The sequence below is a fragment of the Triticum urartu genome, chromosome 5A (assembly GCF_056163025.1).
Source record: "Triticum urartu cultivar PI428250 chromosome 5A, HENAU_Tu73, whole genome shotgun sequence".
In the NCBI taxonomy this organism is placed as follows: domain Eukaryota; kingdom Viridiplantae; phylum Streptophyta; class Magnoliopsida; order Poales; family Poaceae; genus Triticum; species Triticum urartu.
Genome location: NC_141877.1, coordinates 512,967,546 through 512,988,028, shown reverse-complemented (window position 1 = coordinate 512,988,028; position 20,483 = coordinate 512,967,546). Strand labels below are relative to the sequence as shown.

Sequence of the window (20,483 nt, the reverse complement as noted above, 5' to 3'; positions counted from 1 at the left end):
TTCTAAGAACTCTTTGCAACTTCGATGCACTTTTTTAAAAATTCGATGAACTTTTTTCAAGATCGATGAATTTTTTTCAAATTTTATGAACTCTTTTTCAAATCCGATGATTTTTTTTAAAAGCTGATGACCTTTTTTTAAATTCGATGACCTTTTTCAAAATTCGGTAAACTTTTTTTCAAATACGGTGAATTTTTTGCAAATTTGATGAACTTTTTTAAATTTCATGAACTATTGTTTAAAATTTGATGAGCTTTTTTTTAAATTGATGAACGTTTTAGAAATTTGATGAACTTTTTTTTAAATTCATGAAATTATTTCCATTTTTGCGATTTTTTTTAATTGGTACAAAGCTTTTTAAATATATATATTTTCTCCAATTCGTGGTTTTTGTGTATGCTTTTTCAACTTCATGTTTTCTTTATTCAAAAAATTATAGTGAGTATACAATACTAGTACTGTATATGTTTAACTTTTTTACTGAATGAATGGTCAAAGGAGCTCTTTTTCCCTTAATGATTAGCAAATCGATCGTTCCCTGGTGGTTAACGCGTGCGGGCATTTGCCTTATCTACTACCACTATAAAAACACGAGAGGACGGAGAACCAAGTCATTCTATTCATTCAAACCTGCAATATGATGGTCTACATCCCTTCAAAACAGCAAACACGTTTTATGCTTTAATTACCCACCATGCCATTGGATTACCATCCTTACAAACACGTGCCGTCCAAAAAAATATTCCGAGTCCTCCCGCGACCACGTCCACGGGCAGTTTGGCCACCGCCCACCTCTTCCCCCACATCCTCCCCGGCAGACCCCCACGTCCTCCCGCCCCGTCCCTCCCGCACCTGTTCGCCGCCCTTCGCCCCACCACCCCCTCCTACTGGAGCCGCCCCCCGCTGGATCCGCCCTTCGCCGCACCCCGTTGGAGCCGCCCCCTACCGCGCTGGATCCGCCCTTCGCCCCCCCTCTCCCCCCACGCCGCTGGAGCCGCCGTCTGAGCTGCCCTTCGCCACAGGCCGCCGCCGTGCCGCTCGCCGTTGTTCCTCTTCTGCTTCACATGAGACTACTGGTGCACGGGCGGGAGGATTTCCCTAGCCCTGCCCCGTCCTCTCATCTCTTGATCTGATTGAAGCCACGGCCTGGGAATGGCAACTGAGTCGGCGGCGGTGGCCGACATGCGGAAGGCGCCCTCCATTGAGTGGCGGTGGGTGTCCGCGGGGAGGAGGAGGACGACAAGCTGGAGGGCCCGCGACCGTCGGGGCGGCGGGAAGGGGCTGCACCTTCGAGTTCGAGGACGAGGAGGACAACGTCGACTACGAGGACGAGGACGAGGAGCACCGGAAGGCCAGGAAACTCCTGTCACGCACGGCCACCGCCAAACTGCCTCGCGGCCACCCCCGTCCGCTGGTGGCGATCTTTGTGCCTCCAACCGATGGCGATGACCATGCCTTTTTCATGGTATGTATCACAGGCACCAAGAGATCCACATCTTTATTGTGCGATGAACGCAACTTATATGTGCATCTCTTTCTTTCTCTGATCTTCTCCCTCCCATAAGTAGTTCTATACTTCTTAAGTCCGAATGACGTTTCCTTGTGGTAGGAGCAGACGATATTGGATCTGAGTTCGTGAAGGAGGAGCAAATGGATATTTGGATTTGTGTTGCTCCTTATTAATATATGTACAAACGTGTTTTCTTCAGGTTATTACGGTTAACAGTGATGATCTAATCTTAGAAGATTTAAGTTCATGAAGGATAATAAAATTGGCGGCGTACCTGTAGCAGAAGGTCCTAAAAGGAAACTTTTGGTAGTGTGAGCATAGGGATATTTGTTACGTCTTGAAGTTCATGAAGGCTTACTCTTACTGATTCAGGGGGCACCTGCATTATTCGGTATTTTGGTACAACTTAAGTATAGGATATGCACCTTCCATTTGTCTATGCATAATTTTTCTGCTCATGCATGGTGCATACTTTTGACTTACATATGATGTATTCAACGATGCCATTGGTGACTCATGTGAAGTTGTTGTTTTTGATTCAGGTGCAATGACACCGTGGCAGCCATGGAGAATATATGCATGAAGCCGTGAGCAGTAAGCAGCTTAGCTATTTATTATTGTTAGCCTTTTAAGTTTGATAGTATTGCTGGATTACCTGCATATTAGATGATGAATAGCTTGAGAAAAGCAAACCTTATCAGTTCTAAAATGTGCTGTTTTTTAGCATAACTAATCGTCATGTGCTTATACCAATTATACACTGCTAGATAGACATGCATAAGTATGCAGGTTGACGCATAAGTCATTTTACAGTATGATGATGGTAACAATCAACTAAGCTTCAACAACTTATAACTGCATGGCGAGTGGTCGAATGCATGCCTCCCCACACCTCTGTCGATCCTTTTTTTCTGGTATAAACAGAATCTCATTGTGCCATCTCACATTGCCAATACCAGCCCCTCAAAGTAGTATTATAGCCTCTATCACTCAAATAACTTGATACAATTTGTCTCCTATCATTTCAAATGTGATTGCCTTCTATTCCGCATTATTTAAAGTTGTTGCCGAAACCTTCTCCATGTAGTGCCTTTCCTCATCATATGAGCTGCTAGCCCGCGCGCACTAGCTAATTTTTGTTCACCCTTTCTTCCCTATAATCTTTCTCTCTGCTTTTACTTCGCGGTCCTGTAGCTGTATATTAGGATGATATGCTGAGCACATATAAGATCGTCACAAGCAAGATAGCTGGACTATGGAGTGCCTAGGGCAGTGGTAATTCATAAATTGCATGATGTTTAATGGGAAGCATTTGAGAGTACCAATGTCCAGTAGTAAGATCTGATTTTATAGGTGATCAAGCCAATATAAGTGTACGTGCATCCCCTTTTAGTACAGATTTATAAAAAATATGATATATGCTATGATATTTTCCAGAACAGTTGGCCCTTGATCTTGAGGCACTCATGTGTATTGCTTTTCTTCCTAGAGAAATACATGTCTATTGATTATTATTGGAATTGGTTTGAAGAAACAGAGTATGATCTTCTTTCACAAGTAGTGATCATAAAACAACAGGGAGAGGCGTTTTAGCTCCCGGAGGGTGTTTCAGCGGTGTGCTCGAGGACGAGCGTTGACAGCGCGGGTGTCCGATTTCCAGCGGCGTAGACATGGCGATGGATTTCCCATCTCTCCGGTAGACAGGTCAGAAATCCCCTTCTTGGAAAAGAAATCTTCTTCCATTTACTATCCAGCATGAGAGAGATCTTAGAGCTTTAGTTCAACGCGTGCAGGTTGCCCATCTTCCTGGATGAGGCGGCTAGCGCGGTGGCCCTAATGGATTTGATTGGTGGCGAAGAGGAATCCGCCAATGGATCTTGTGGGGCTGTTGTCGCCGGATTTGCGCATGACTCATCTGGGCAGTTCGTACGTGGTGTTGTGTGCAGCAAGGAGAGGACTGTAGCTACCGGTGGTGCCGCCATGTCCGGTTTCAGTGAGAGCGAGGGTGACAACGCAGATGCAATTGACCAAGCCGACGACCAAAGCACATATTGATGAACACCAAGAGGCTGTGATTTAAGATCGAACTGAAAGTGGTGATGGAGGGTCTGCTCAATCTACTACTTGCAAGGTGGATCCGCAAGCCCCTGGGTGGACTTAGAGGTAATAGGCATTTACTTATAAGAGGTAAATGGTGTGTAGCAAAACCAGAGTTGCGATGATGTCTTGGTCATTGTAGTTTCATATGATCCCCTGAGGCATTGTCAGAGTAGCCCAGCTTTTTTGTTTTGGTTGCGTGGACTATGAGAAAGTAAATAGAACTGGAAATATTGTGATGGATATGAGTGTTGTAGTTGTACTGCCATGTGTTAGATCTTGCATTTCCCCTGAATTAGTTTCTTGTTACAAAAAAAACTAGACAGATGTACAAAAAATGATTGGTATTTCATATATAAGAATTTTGCTTCATGTTGTTGCAGAGTAAGAGTCGGGAATCAGCCAATGGATAGAGCCCCATGCCCAGAAAGATTAGACACGCTGGAGGAGACAATTCGAGGACATGCAGATAAATTGGGAGACCATGTAGTTGAGCCTGCTATTGGCTTAACATTCAACTCCTTGGGTGAAGCATATGATTTTTGCAACCTTTATTCGTGGGAGCATGGTTTTGGTATCAGGTAAGACATGCCATTTTGCTTGTTTTTCGTGGTAAACACTTCTATGGCAAGTGCACACATAGTTTTCAATGTTTCAGTAGAGTCATCCATCGGGCATGAAGCAGTAGAACCATTGACTGAAGATTCCTTAGTTTACACACGATGTCTGACGAAGTGTGTCACTGCTCATGGAATTTTCAGAGTTAGAGTAAGAGGTCATCGATCCAACAGAGTTAGAATATTGATCATTTAAAATTAGATTGTAGGTCATGGACAGTGTGTGAACATGTATGCTAATTGCCGACTAAATTTTCAGAGTAAAATATGACGTAGATTAGAAACACATGATTTCGTCATGTCATTGCAGAGCTTGATTAAGTTTATACAGTACATTTTATGGAGTATGCTAACTCTCCACTGCACTGAAATTACAGGACACCCTGTCCCAGCGGGCTCGGCACACTCTCCGCTCCGCTGAAATTACAGGACACCCTGTCCCAGCAGGCTCGACACTCTCTGCTCCGCTGAAATTACAGGACCGGACACTATGTCTGGGAAGAATTTGTGCACTGGAGCAAATGATTTAGGGGTATACAGATTAGTTGGGTGAGCACGGTGCTATTGGGCTAACACTAGACCCTATGTAAGAAACCTATGGTTTTTACAATCTTTATTCATGGAAGCATGGTTTCACCATTAAATATTATGGAAAAAGTAGGCTTAATGTCAGGAAGACAAAATGTATAAAGGAAGTTTTCTGCGGATGGTTGGGAGAGGAGAGTGGTGCAGCAGTGGTGGCAGGAGGAAGAAGATTGCTCCATCCATCAGTTGGCCGAGCTCCGGCGTCCTCACGTCAGGCTTGGTTTGGAGTGCTGACAATGAAGCATTCTACATGGTATGCATTCAGATCCGCTTCATCTGCTAGACGCTAAATCGAGTCAATGGACCAATTGGCTAGAATTAGAAATTAACTGTGTGTATTTTGTGTTTGCGTCTCCGTGTATTTTGCTGAACGCTTAGTGTGTTCATCGCTGGGAGGAACTATCTCTAAATTAGTTGTTATTATTGCAATGTAGTAGCCAACGTGTGTGTGGACTAATGTTTAATTATGTGAGATTACCCCAAAATGCCTGATGCTGTCAAGCTGCAAAATGCACCTTCGTAGATAGATTGAGAACCTGACAACCAACGTTTTTCCAGCATTTTATTTGCCCAAGTGATGTCTTTCCGACTTTTTTTCTTGTGTCGGTGACAAATCTTGCCATGTGTTGGTTGTGCGTGTAAAAAATAAAACCTCTATCCATGGACTCTTGTTGTGAAATTTTAGAAGACGCCTGATACATTTTAGGGGGCTCATGCGTAAAACTTGTACTTGGTCTATCTGTATGTGACATCTACCAGTTTGAATTAAAAAATCGTTAATCATGGGACGTAAGGTGTCGATGGAGGTGGTGGGGGCAGCTAGAGTACCACGGGCGGCTCCGTTTGTCCCAATGTCTGCACCAGCGATGGCGTCCGGGAGGCAGCGTGCATTGAGTGATACTGTTGGGTGGGCATCATGTACTGTTTTTATATTAGAAATACGAACCGAATACCAAGCCATGCTCAAATCATGAGGCACCTGTGTGGTCTAGATTGCAGGAGCATCTGGACCTGGGAGCCGAATTGCATTTTTGGTTTTAACTTTTTTCTAAATCGAAAGAATAAGACACGTTTTAGTGTATTTGTTCATTTATTTTAGTTCATATATAGTTCATATTGATATATTCAAAACATCTTATATTGGTGAATGGAGGGAGTATTATTTACACCTTCCATGCGATTTAATTTTCTTTCACCCAAACAAATACTATTTTTTGGTGAAACAGATGCAGATAAAAAACTATGTAGAACCAAACAATTATATTAATAATCATAATTATGTGATGGAGTTAAGACATGCGTTGCACGTGCAAGCTTACTAGTCGATCACAGATCGAATAGTAGTTCTCCCGATTGAACGTGAATATTTTTCCTCGCCATTTGCTTTTTTTTGCAGGTTTGCTGGGCCGGCCTATGTGGTGATGCCCACAGGCGCCAGCTACCTGTTCGGGTCCTAGACCCTCTCGGCCCGTGTGAACGCGGGCCTAACCAGGCTATCCAAACCAGGCCTAGCCCATCCGGCCTCGCTGCCCTGCTCTAATCCCGTTTCCGCCTTCGTCTTCCCCTCCGACCCGCTCGCCCACAGTCCCACACCGTACCAGCGGATCCGGCCCGCCCCTAAACCCTAGGGCGCCTCCCTCCCCGGCGCACGGCGGCCGGCCGGCGAGCGAGCCAGCGAGCGATGGAGGACGAGGAGATGGAGAGGAAGGTGCAGCAGTACCTGCACCGCAAGGGCTTCCGCCTCACCGAGCTCGCGCTGCAGGAGGAGCGCAACCGCCTCTCCACCACCTCCCTCTCCGACGTCTCGCTCTCCAGGTGCGAATCCCCTAAATCTCGACCCCGCCGCCCCTTGTGGTGGCCGCAGCGGCCTCGCCCCCCAAGCTCGCGTAGTAGCCACCGGTTTTCGTGCCGTTTGTGTGAGGAATGGCGCCGGATTGGTGGTTCCGAGTGGCCGAGCCGCGGCGCCTTGGCTATCCTGACTCGGGCCGGGCTGTTTCTGCTAGGTTTAAGTCACTCCGATGTTCAGAATCAGCTTACCCGCTCGAGCGTGAGAAATTGATACTACTTTGGCTTGGGCAATGGCAAACCTTCGACATGATTTGGGCCTTGAGCAGAGTTTATGGGGGCTAATCTAGAGTATCATGTCAAATATGCTCAAAAACTGCTCTAATACCATGTTAATCTGAAAAATTTACTATGTCCCCCTTTGTTGACAGGCCGGATAACGACCCAGCAAGATACTATGATGGCTACAACAAGCTAAGATCATGGGCATACAATTCCCTGGACCAATACAAGGTGTGCTACATTAAGTGTGGATTGTGATTCACGTTTACAGCTCTAGTAGTACATTTGAATGCACTTTGCTTTGCAGCATTCGAGATGTTTTGAGGCATGTAGCTGCTATATCCACACTGTTCAGTAATCTGGCATGCTACTCATGAGTTATCTTCATGCTTCTCTTGTTAAAAATGATCATGCCTGCTTGTGGTTGGTGCACCATGTTTCCAGGATCATGGCTGAATGCTTGCCTACTAGCTTCAGATGTACGTAGCATTTCTGAAATGTTTTTTGTGTTTTATGGCATCTGTTCACACTGCAGAGCTCCTTCTAGAAAGCAAAAACCATTCACATAAGCATAATCATGTACTTGTCACATGATTTTAGTCGCTGGAAATGGGATATTTGGTTGCGGTGGATGGACTACTTGCTCTAATTTGATGTACCTATTACATGGAATGGCCTTTTTAATTCTTGTATATTCAGCTATATATATTTCATGCCTCTGAGTTTTTTTTAATATTGTAGCATGAATTACTCCGTGTCCTTTATCCAGCGTTTATCCATTGCTTCATGGATCTAGTGTCAGAGGGGCATACACTAGAAGGTAATTATTTTTGTGGGCAAGGAAGGTATTTGTAGTTTGTGTACATTTCTGGGATAATATTTGTTTGCATTTTATGCATCCAATTAGTTTATTTGGAGCATTTCTGTCATTGATATCACCACATATGAATCCTGCAGCTCGGGCATTTTTCCTTAAATTTCGGGAAGATCATGAACTGATGCATTCAAGGGATCTCCAAAAGCTGGAAGGCACTCTTTCTCCTTTGCATTTGGAGGTTCATCATTTAGCTCTCTCGTATCCATTCAAGTGTCAATGGCGATTTGCGTTTGTTTATTTGATTTTATCTTCTCAGGATTCACAAAACATGCACTTATTGTTCTACCTGCTATAATTTTCAGGAAATGGATCTGGCCCGATCTTTAAGGGAAAATAAATTCAGAATTAAATTATGTGAGGTAGTACTGCACCAAGTTCTTCTATATTTGCATTCCATCTCTTTGTTTCAACTACGATTGTATGGGTGGGTCACCTTTTGAGTTAAATCAATGCACATAGATAAAATGTTCCACTGGATGCATATCCGTTGTTGTGACAATAGCTTTATAAGTTGAGATGCTTTATTCTCATGTACCCTTTTCCACCACTTACTTGGTAAGTGTTGTTATGACCAAGGGAAACAAACACAATCTAAGGTTTGTTACAAGCTTTTTCTTCCTGAATCCTAATGGGCAACTAGTTTCACATAGGAGTAGATGATACGTCATCATGATACCATAATACATATACTGAATGCTAGTGTCAAATATGAGACACAAACTGCATATAGACCAGTTTTTAACAGATGTTGCTGGCGAAGCACATTCCATGTGGTGATTTCTAGTTCAATTGGCAACTCGTTGCATGATACATCATGATCTCACCTTTTTTTCTTTGCTGCAATTTTGTTTTTCCTATAAAATTATGTCAACTGCTCTGTTCAAAGTTTCTACCTCGTGTTTCATTGCAGTATTCATATGAATTACTTCTCCAGTATCTCCAGAAAACACAAGCTCTTGTGATGCTTGGAATAATCAATGAAAGGATAATTTTTGAAGGTACAGTTCCCAGTCTGTTGAGATTATATCGCACATTTTACTTACCGTCACTTCTCACTTTTCCACCACTTCCCTCTATCTATATTGGCAGTGTCCGCTGGGCAACCTTCATTGATCTCTGATGATGCGGATGTTGTTGCTCTGGTTGGAACCAGCAAGGACTTGGCAAAACAGATAAATCAGAAGGAAGTGCATTGGGGGGTATGTTATTCAGCACATCCGTGATCAATGTGTTTGTTTCCTATTATCTATTCTATCAAAACGGTTAACAATGCCGATCAAATAGGGAAAAAACTCTAGTAGCACTGTTTTTGCCACTTCCCAAATGAACCTCTTCCATGAGAGCAATTTTCCAGTTTTCTATTTAAGTATTTATTCTTCGTTATCCTTAGGCATGTGTTATTGTTAAAATTAAATTTATGGTATGCAGTTGCTTGAAGATTCAGTTGAGGAGCGTATGGAGAAAGCACTCTCAGATTCTGATAGAGCTGAAGCAGAAAGCAAGGATGCAGATGCAGAAGATAATAACAAGGCAAGAAACTCTCTCATAGTATGGGACTCTTGTTATATTATGTTATATGCTCTCTGCCATTGAAACCTGGACATTCCTTTTTGTCAACACTCAGCAGCATGTTTTTGTTCTTCTCTTCTTCTGCTGTTATCTTAAGAACAGGAATGCTGTCCATATACCCTTTTCTGTTACTAACTTGGATCTTTCATTATTTCTTGTTATATTTGCTACAGAAAAAATCCTCAGAAGGTGGAAAGCAGGGTGGTCCTCTGAACAAAAAGCTCAAAAAGGATAAGCTTGTAGGTGCAACAGGGAAAAATACCAAATCCGAAACAAGCATGATTTCTGCGGCACCTCGTGTTAAACCGGAGCTAACCCTTCCAGCGACGTAAATATTTATTCTCTTATCTGCAGTTCTAAAAAAAGTTCTACATAATTTATCAACTGTACTCTTTGAAAATAAATACCATTCCTATAACTGACTGTGGGTCCATACTCCAGACATGTGAGTGTCATGTGCTTGAGCCTGACTTGGAACCTAAAATAAAGGCCGAGGGGTTTTATGCGGGTTCTCTTGGAAAAGTTATCTTACAAGTTTCAGGAGGACCAAATATTGCTCTTTTTTCTTTTTGCAGAACATACTCACTTGTGTACTTTTTGATCTGTCAAGTGTCAGCCTTGCGTTTACGATCCTGAAAAATTACTTGTTTGTTTCAGGCCTGTTGAAGTTGAACAATCAATTCTTGAGGACCTGCGAAACCGTGCACAATTGAATAACTTGGCATTGCCATCTGTTAGCTTCTACACATTCCTTAATACACATAACGGGTAAGCTTAGCTGTAATTTAGTATCAACTGTTTCAGTGTTCATACTTTGGTTTGAAAACATTATCCTGTGGAACACAGATTAAACTGCTCATCGATCTCAAACGATGGATCTTTGGTCGTTGGTGGGTTCTCAGACTCGTCAGTAAAGGTTAGTCCCTTTAGGTGATAGTTTGTCTCTCATGTGATCACTACATTAACTGGTAAAACTTTCTTGTTCACTAGGTTTGGGATATGGCAAAGATTGGTCAACCAGCAAAAACATGTTAGTCGTTCTACACTACATATTGCTGATGTTTCTGTTCCGCTGATATGGTGAAATGCTTCTGTAACTGCACACCTGATTTCGGTCATGGTAGCCTTTTGTTCTAAGGATTCTAGTTTATTTCATTTAGTTTAAGTTACAACCTAGAAGTTTAAGGTGGTGTTGTAGCACTGATGCATGTCTTGGACAATGCAATAAATGTCTTCTGGAGCTACTTGTTAGACATGCTAGAATATTTTAACAGCGTTGCAGTATTTGACTGGTACCTGTCCAGAACTTCAGAATAATCATAGAACATATTCCTAACATAGTAGTGTTTTCATTTCTATCTTGATTTCTTGATGGTATTTGCTGATTGGGCAAATTTGGACTCTCAGCTAGTTCACAAGGAGAGAATGGATCTTCACAGGACGAGCGCTTGTCATCAACATCTGAGGGGAAAAGACCGTATACATTATTCCAAGGTCATTCTGGACCAGTTTATTCCGCTGCCTTTAGTCCATTTGGAGATTTTCTCCTGTCATCATCTTCAGATTCAACAAGTAAGGTGTCACTTACATTATACAGCACTTATTTTGTACTCCCTCTGTCTCATTGTAGGACAAAAACAAAAAACGTCCTACATTATGGGACGGAGGGAGTACCATTCATTTCCTTGTTCATTTATTTAATAAAACAAACCGTTCATCTATTTTTTATATATTTGTTACAGTTAGGCTGTGGAGTACCAAGCTGAATGCCAATCTTGTTTGTTACAAAGGACACAATTACCCAGTTTGGGATGTCCAAGTATGTGAACAAATCTTTTCTCTGTGTCGTTGTTGTGAAAACAACATTTGAGTTCTTGCTTCATGGGGTGTCTTGGCTACCTAGTTACAGGCAAAAACATTTGATTAGTTGATTCTTCAGCAGTTTTTATTTGAATGATGCTCAGATCTGTTGTTACAATCAATGTCGATGCCGTACAGTCAGTCAGTTGTTCAGTAGTTTGAAATAAACTCTTCTGAAGTTCTAATTGTGGCCTGATTTCAGTAGTTTCTAATAAACTCTTCTGAAGTTCTAATAGTGGCCTCATTTCAGTAGTTTTAAATAAACTCTTCTGAAGTTCTAATAATAGTGGCCTCATTTCAGTAGTTTTTAATTAACTCTTCTGGATTTTTTTTGAGAGAAAACTCTTCTGGAGTTCTAATAGTGGCCTCATTGTTACAAAAAATGTCCATGCCCTACTATTGTTTTAGTCTTGATCTTGGTGCGAGGGCAAAACTGCAAATACTTGTGATAAATATTCCTAGTTCGTTCTTCATTTTGAACACTTCTGATGATGGGATTTGGAATAGGTCTGTTGGGCTTGATGTTTTTTTCAACAGCTTATGACTGGTACATATATTTGTGTTGCATAGCTTTCTGATTCTGTTGTATTGAATAGACATCTTTGTGCGTTGTATACTTGCATTGCTGACATATTTTTATGTTTTTGTGGCAGTTTAGTCCAGTCGGCCATTATTTTGCCAGTGCCTCGCATGACAGGACTGCTCGAATCTGGTCAATGGATAAAATCCAACCTTTGCGGATAATGGCCGGGCATCTTGCTGATGTTGATGTAAGTGTGCTTCTATCTCTGAACTTGTATTGATTTGAGAATTGGTAGTCTGCCTATGGGAATGCTTTCAATGCCATTTACTGATGTCTGCATGTTCTGACTGATGTTTTCTTCTGCAAACTACTTATCTGACAGTGTGTGCAGTGGCATGTAAACTGTAACTACATTGCCACCGGCTCTAGTGACAAAACTGTACGGCTATGGGATGTTCAAACTGGTGAATGTATACGAATGTTTATTGGTCATAGGAGTATGGTCTTATCACTGGCAATGTCTCCTGATGGGCGATACATGGCCTCCGGAGACGAAGATGGGACCATCATGATGTGGGATCTCTCTACTGGTCGCTGCGTTTCACCACTAGCGGGACACAACTCTTGTGTGTGGTCACTTGCTTTCAGGTACTCATCATTATACATTGTTTTGCTTGCTTAGTATCCCATGTGTCAAACAGTAGCTGATATACCAAATATGTGTAAAGAGTAGTCCCTCTCTAAAGAAATATAAGAGCATTTTACTCCCTCCGTTCCGAATTACTTGTCGCAGGTATGGATGTATCTAGATGTATTTTAGTTCTAGATACATCCATTTCTGCGACGAGTAATTTGGAACGGAGGGAGTAGATCACTAGAGTAGTGATCTAAACGCTCTTAGATTTCTTTACGGAGGGAGTATTAGTTTATGGCAGGGCTTGAGAAACTGGCCTTTCCTGTCTTCTGCCTTTAATCAGTTTGCTGAGCAGCGGCTTCAGTTCACACTGGGTTAGATTTATCTATACATGAGCAATGGGTTTACTAACCATTTTGGCCACCTTTTTAGAGTATTTAACTGGAATATTGCATGATTCTGTCTTAAAATGACCACACCATGGAACTTGAATGCCTGTGTGTGGTTGTTTTTTCTTGAACATACATCGATGGTCCAGCTTATGTACTTGGTCGCAATGCAGTTGTTGGTTGACCGCAGTAGATTTACTTCTGGATCTATTATTTAAAAATCCTGTAATTTTTCCCATGTTTTAACCACTGTTTCCAGTATAAATTATGTAAAAAAATGTCTTCCATCAACGGATTAGATTGAGTATCACTGATAGTTCTTCTGTTTTGAAGTGTACATTTTTTCTCTTCCAGTGAGTAGTCATGCTGTGTTGTTCTGTCTAGTTACATTATGGGACGAAGGGAGTATGTTTTTTTAGTTTTTGGAGAAGCATGATTACCTTAATTTCATGCTAATATGCTATACCAAAGAACCATCTTAGTTCAACAATTCTTCCTCTGTTTTATAGCTGCGAGGGAGCATTGCTTGCATCTGGATCGGCTGATTGCACTGTTAAACTCTGGGATGTTGCGTCCAGCACAAAGGCCCTGAAGATGGATGACACGTAAGTTGGTTGGCTCCCTTGTAAAAGGCTGCTTTGGTTTGCCTTGCTCTAGTTGTTAAATATCGTTTATTTTTGTGAAACAGCAAGGCTGGTTCTACGAACCGACTGAGGCTGCTGAAAGCTCTCCCTACAAAATCGACTCCTGTTTATAACTTGCGGGTGAGAAACCCATTCTCCTTCAATCCACCGTTCTCATCAGTTAACATATGATAGTAACCGTGTTGAGCGAAAACCAACTAACTGCTTTTTTCCAACTGCAGTTTTCTGGGAGGAATCTTTTGTTTGCATCTGGCGCTCTCTCGCTATAGGCTCCTAAGCTTGCCATATGCTCTCCAGAATACAGTTTACATCCCTTAGTTTTGACTGTAAGTAGCAAAGTAGATGTTTAATTGGCTGACTCTTGTTGCGGAGCTTATTACATTGTCCTTACTGATCTCAGTCAACTCTATGATCGACTAGGTAGGGTTTTTAAACTGTAGCCTGTGAGCATGCGACTCATTGAAACGTGTGTATTGCTGTTGTAACATTAGTTAATTTTAAATTATGTGAAAGGTAGTAGTCACAAATAGGAAACATGAACACTTGGTTGATGCAAGAAGTCAATGGTCCAAAAGCTTCTAGGATCCACTTGAGGGTTGTTTTCACTTATCTTGGTGTAGGGTCTGAAGGAGCTGCCATTTTATATAGTTATACGACTTACAAGAGAAAAAAAGCACGACCTGTGTCTTGAGTTGAGTGGCAAGCAAAGGCCATATCTATCTCTTAGCTATTGCTGATGTTGAGTTAATTGTGACTGCCCTCATTGCTCCAAGCTTGTGCCATTTTGTATCATATTCCTACTACTATCTGTCAGACATCTCGATCAGGACGTTCCTATCATAAGTAAATGTTGATTTCTTCATGATGCCCAATACCCAACCCGTTGTGCACCCTGCATTTTGTCGACATGCCGCGCAGAAGGTCTCTCTCTGCCTGGCTGCGCGCAATATGTTCTGTCCTGCAGAAACAGCGACGCAAAGTACTAGGTGGGAGGTGGCATAAAATTTTGACCTGACCGCTGTGTTGGATGTCAAAGCTGAAATGATGCGTAACAATGGCAGATGCGACCCGAGTGTGTGGATGTGAGGGGCGCTCCGCAAGTGTTCTTAAACCGCTGCGGCCTGAGCTAGCCATCTACTAGCTGAGCATCCAACTTTCACCTTGATATACTAGTAGTTGTATCGAGTAACGATCTTTCCTTGGCATGTAATCCTCGATAAAAGGAAGCACCTTCCTAGCTGCCAGGTTTCTATGGATGATCAGTGCATTTTAACAGCCTAGTAATTCCTCCGTTCTTAAATATAAGTCTTTTTAAAGATCTCAATAAGAGACTACACAGGAAGCGAAATGATTGAATCTACACTCTAAAATATGTCTATACACATCCGCATGTGGTTTGTATTGAAATCTCTAAATAGGTATCTATTTAGAAACGGAGGGAGTACTATTCATCTTCTCCCCCTCCTAGTCGGCCTACTCTCTAGTCCCTGCTTAACTGCCTACCGGCTACCGCTGATGTGCGCCAGCCTTCCCTCTTCTCTCATGCCACAACTGTTCCGACCACCCCTCTAAGCTCCACCCTTCTCATGCGCATGGGAGCACCTGTCAACCCTCTTCCTATGCTCCGCATGCACTAGTAGAAAAAGGGTCATCTGTCCCGGTTCATAAGGCCCATCTGTCCCGGTTAGGGAACCGGGACTAAAGGATCGTTACTAATGCCTAGGCCTTTAGTCCCGGTTCTTATACTAACCGGGACAGATGGGCCTCCACGCGGCCGCTCCGGCGAGCCCAAGCACGAGGGCCTTTGGTCCCGGTTGGTAGCACCACCCGGGACCAATAAGCTTCCACGCATCAGCATTTTAGGGGCTGTTTTTTTTGAAAGGAGATGGTTTAGGGGTTTGGGGGGTTAATTTAGGTTGGTATAGGTAGCTAATAGAGAGATGTGTCCTCTCTTATCTCCGTGCTACTGCTACTGCTATGCCTAAACATGACTTAGATTGAAGTAAGGCAACATGTGGTGCATGTTGTCTTCACTTCAATCCAATCCATGTTCATTTCACCTACAGATATATAATAACTCTTCATGCTCGCATCATGCATCATCATAATAACACGTTCTACTAATCATCATCATACAACTTCTACTCGTTATTAATAACAAGTCATACGATCATCATCCTGATAGTCATCGAACCAACCCTACTTAATTGTTTTTAGCACATGATCATCAGTATTAGATAGGACCTAAATACCCTCTTTAAGGTAAAATAGCATAAAACAATATAGACCCTGACTCTCCATTATGGAGAATGGAGATCATCCTGTCTCCAATTCTTGCGCATCGCTTCCTTTTGCTTCCAAGAACCTCCTTATGACTGTCCATACATTTTTCCATTTTTTGATTAGCATGTCTTCACTTCTTTGAGAGATCCGGTATGGACAGTTGAGATTCATAGGATGACCTGGATATATGCTCAAAACACGAAGGCTGCCATTCTGAGACATCAAATGAGGCACACAATCCTCTAGGATTCTCTGTTGAAAAACATAGTAATAACTTCATAGTTAGCAATGATGTACTAGTTTTAGAAGTATGCAAAAGATGCATGGATGTCGTAATAGTAAAAAATCTTACCAGGGTATCTCCATGGTAGTTACTGTAGTTCAACACATGCACTAGTGGCAGGTATTGACCATAATGTTGAGGAGTTTGATTGTAGATATTGTAATTCTCAATATCAGTACAAAATCCGACCAAATGATTTTTCTCCTGATAAGTTAATTCGGAGCCATCGGTGTAGTGGGTTTTGTCTACCATCTTCCGCACATTCTTTGAATAATGAAAATAAGCTGTCAATGGAAATAAGCTATCTATTTTGAAATAAACAATATAAATTAGCTACTAACTATGTTTGAGAAACTCACATAGCGGTAGAATTGGAGGCGTATCAACAAGGACCCAAATGTCCATATTGTCTTGCTCGATTTCAGGATCACCAAGATCCATGGTGATAAGCATACCCTCATCAAAATCATACATCTTGCAAAGTGCTTCCCATTTTTTGCAACCAAAATAGGTGACGCTCTCAGAATTATACAACTTTACTTCAAAATCCACATCATGATGAGTCCTTAGGTGAATTTTCTTTGTTTCGAAACTTTCATGGTCTTCAAAATCCATCCTCTCCAAGACATAGCGTCTTGCATGGCATGGGATAAGCTACTCGAATTGTAAAAGATGAAAATTACACATTGAAATAGTTGTAGTCATGCTTAATTACGAAAAAACACTTGTCGTCGTTGCGTACCGTTTCAACATCGAAGGTCTCCTCGAGCTTAATGCCGAAGCGCCGATCATCGTCCAGGTTGAGACCTGTCGCACAGACCTCGATCATCGTGCACCAGCTGCACTCCCCTGGGAGACTTTCATCGTCTGATGACGACATTTCCTACGTTCATAATTCAAAGATTAAACTTGTACAATTAAATATATGTACTACAAAAACTAAATTAGATCATTATTATTCATCACGGGTTGACTATCCATCTATCAAGTCTTTTCTTGAAAACTCTCAGCTCACGTGGTGTATATATTCGACTCTCGGTGATGGTCGCTCCTCACTTCGTCCCCGAGTGCATTACACCAAAATGTCTAGCACACGGGAACGAAGGAGAAGCGACCCCCACGACAACAGTCGGGATTCTTCGCCCTCTCATATATATATGGTGGAACTCTCCCTCACTGATTCCTCTCTGACATTTGCGACCGTCGGTGATGGTCGTTACTCCTTCTTCCCCTAGTGCATAACAAATGTCTAGCACCCGGAGAAGAAGGAGAAACGACCCCCACGACAACAGTCGGGATTCTTCATCCTCTCACACATATATATATGGTGGAACTCTCCCTCACTGATTCCTCTCTGACATTTGCGACCGTCGGTGATGGTCGTTACTCCTTCTTCCCCTAGTGCATAACAAAGGTCTAGCACCCGGAGAAGAAGGAGAAACGACCCCCATGACAACAGTCGGGCTTCTTCGTCCTCTCATATATGGTGGATACTCGACAGACTTAAAGTCAACCCGAAATATCATTTAATTATCTTTCTAAAAAAGGATTTGGCTGGTCTCACCTCGAGGTCGGAGGGGGTTGGTGAAGGAAATATGCCCTAGAGGCAATAATAAAGTTATTATGTATTTCCTTATAATCATGATAAATGTTTATTATTCATGCTAGAATTGTATTAACCGGAAACATAATACATGTGTGAATACATAGACAAACAAATTGTCACTAGTATGCCTCTACTTGACTAGCTCGTCAATCAAAGATGGTTATGTTTCCTAACCATGAACAATGAGTTGTTATTTGATTAACGAGGTCACATCATTAGTTGAATGATCTGATTGACATGACCCATTCCATTAGCTTAGCACCAGATCGTTTAGTATGTTGCTACTGCTTTCTTCATGACTTATACATGTTCCTATGACTATGAGATTATGCAACTCCCGTTTGCCGAAGGAACACTTTGGGTGCTACCAAACGTCACAACGTAACTGAGTGATTATAAAGGAGCATTACAGGTGTCTCCAAAGGTAGATGTTGGGTTGGCGTATTTCGAGATTAGGATTTGTCACTCTGATTGTCGGAGAGGTATCTCTGGGCCCTCTCGGTAATACACATCACATAAGCCTTGCAAGCATTACAACTAATATGGTAGTTGTGAGATGATGTATTACGGAACGAGTAAAGAGACTTGCCGGTAACGAGATTGAACTAGGTATTGGATACCGACGATCAAATCTCGGGCAAGTAACATACCGATGATAAAGGGAACAACGTATGTTGTTATGCGGTCTGACCGATAAAGATCTTCGTAGAATATGTAGGAGCCAATATGGGCATCCAGGTCCCGCTATTGGTTATTGACCGGAGACGTGTCTCGGTCATGTCTACATTGTTCTCGAACCCGTAGGGTCCGCACGCTTAAGGTTACGATGACAGTTACATTATGAGTTTATGCATTTTGATGTACCGAAGGTTGTTCGGAGTCCCGGATGTGATCACGGACATGACGAGGAGTCTCGAAATGGTCGAGACGTAAAGATTGATATATTGGAAGCCTATATTTGGATATCGGAAGTGTTCCGGGTGAAATCGGGATTTTACCGGAATACCGGGAGGGTTACCGGAACCCCCCGGGAGCTAAATGGGCCATAGTGGGCCTTAGTGGAAAAGAGAAGGGGCTGCCCTAGATGGGCTGCGCGCCTCCCCCCTCCCCTAGTCCTATTAGGACTAGGAGAGGTGGCCGGCCCCTCCTCCTCTTTTCCCCTCCGAGGAATCCTAGTTGGACTAGGATTGGAGGGGGAATCCTACTCCCAGAGGGAGTAGGACTCTCCTGCGCCTCCCTCTATGGCCGGCCAGCCTTCCCCCCTCTACTCCTTTATATACGGAGGCAGGGGACACCTCTAGACACACAAGTTGATCCACGTGATCTATTCCTTAGCCGTGTGCGGTGCCCCCTGCCACCATATACCTCGATAATACTGTAGCGGATTTTAGGCGAAGCCCTGCTGCTGTAGTTCATCAAGATCGTCACCACGCCGTCGTGCTGACGGAACTCTTCCCCGACACTTTGCTGGATCGGAGTCCGGGGATCGTCATCGAGCTGAACGTGTGCTCGAACTCGGAGGTGCCGTAGTTTCGGTGCTTGATCGGTTGGATCGTGAAGACGTACGACTACTTCCTCTACGTCGTGTCATCGCTTCCGCAGTCGGTCTGCATTGGGTACGTAGACAGCACTCTCCCTCTCGTTGCTATGCATCACATGATCTTGCGTGTGCGTAGGAATTTTTTTGAAATTACTACGAAACCCAACAGTGGCATCCGAGCCTAGGTTATTTATGTTGATGTTATATGCACGAGTAGAACACAAGTGAGTTGTGGACGATACAAGTCATACTGCCTACCAGCATGTCATACTTTGGTTCGGCGGTATTGTTGGACGAGACGACCCGGACCAACATTACGCGTACGCTTACGCGAGACCGGTTCCCTCGACGTGCTTTGCACATAGATGGCTTGCGGGCGACTGTCTCTCCAACTTTAGTTGAACCAAGTATGGCTACGCCCGGTCCTTGCGAAGGTTAAAACGGAGTCTATTTGACAAACAATCGTTGTGGTTTTGATGCGTAGGTGAGATTGGTTCTTACTTAAGCCCGTAGCAGCCACGTAAAACATGCAACAACAAAGTAGAGGACGTCTAACTTGTTTTTGCAGGGCATGTTGTGATGTGATATGGTCAAGGCATGATGCTGAATTTTATTGTATGAGATGATCATGTTTTATAACCGAGTTATCGGCAACTGGCAGGAGCCATATGGTTGTCGTTTTATTGTATGCAATGCAATCGCGATGTAATATTACTAAACGGTAGTGATAGTCGTGGAAGCATAAGATTGGCGAGACGACAACGATGCTACGATGGAGATCAAGGTGTCGCGCCGGTGACAATGGTGATCATGACGGTGCTTCGGAGATGGAGATCACAAGCACAAGATGATGATGGCCATATCATATCACTTATATTGATTGCATGTGATGTTTATCCTTTTATGCATCTTATCTTGCTTTGATTGACGGTAGCATTATAAGATGATCTCTCACTAAATTATCAAGAAGTGTTCTCCCTGAGTATGCACCGTTGCCAAAGTTCGTCGTGCCCAGACACCACGTGATGATCGAGTGTGATAAGCTCTACGTTCAAATACAACGGGTGCAAAACAGTTGCATACACGGAATACTCAGGTTATACTTGACGAGCCAAGCATATACAGATATGGCCTCGGAACACGGAGACCGAAAGGTCGAGCGTGAATCATATAGTAGATATGATCAACATAATGATGTTCACCGATGAAACTAATCCATCTCACGTGATGATCGGACATGGTTTAGTTGATTTGGATCACGTGATCACTTAGAGGATTAGAGGGATGTCTATCTAAGTGGGAGTTCTTAATATGATTAAATTGAACTTAAAATTTATCATGAACTTAGTACCTGATAGTATCTTGCTTGTTTATGTTGATTGTAGATAGATGGCTCGTG

General features: G+C 42.7%; 1 protein-coding gene and 1 long non-coding RNA gene across 2 annotated transcripts; both read left to right on the top strand.

The window, feature by feature from the left end:
- The first annotated feature begins 827 nt into the window (after positions 1–827).
- Positions 828–4,844, top strand: LOC125510203 (uncharacterized). The gene is made up of 6 exons (XR_007284524.2): positions 828–1,465; positions 2,053–2,104; positions 3,089–3,214; positions 3,304–3,673; positions 3,991–4,188; positions 4,602–4,844. It is a non-coding gene; the product is annotated as an uncharacterized LOC125510203 (long non-coding RNA).
- A 1,514-nt stretch (positions 4,845–6,358) lies between these two features.
- LOC125510201 (transcription initiation factor TFIID subunit 5) lies at positions 6,359–13,977 on the top strand. Its single transcript, XM_048675301.2, has 19 exons — positions 6,359–6,624; positions 7,026–7,107; positions 7,618–7,696; positions 7,834–7,931; positions 8,056–8,112; positions 8,664–8,751; positions 8,843–8,952; positions 9,182–9,283; positions 9,496–9,650; positions 9,980–10,090; positions 10,169–10,238; positions 10,313–10,352; positions 10,730–10,894; positions 11,065–11,141; positions 11,836–11,952; positions 12,088–12,353; positions 13,238–13,333; positions 13,417–13,492; positions 13,594–13,977. Exons 1-19 carry the CDS (start codon positions 6,491–6,493, stop codon positions 13,639–13,641), a joined length of 1,971 nt encoding a protein of 656 aa, XP_048531258.1. The 5' UTR covers positions 6,359–6,490; the 3' UTR covers positions 13,642–13,977.
- Positions 13,978–20,483: the final 6,506 nt, after the last annotated feature.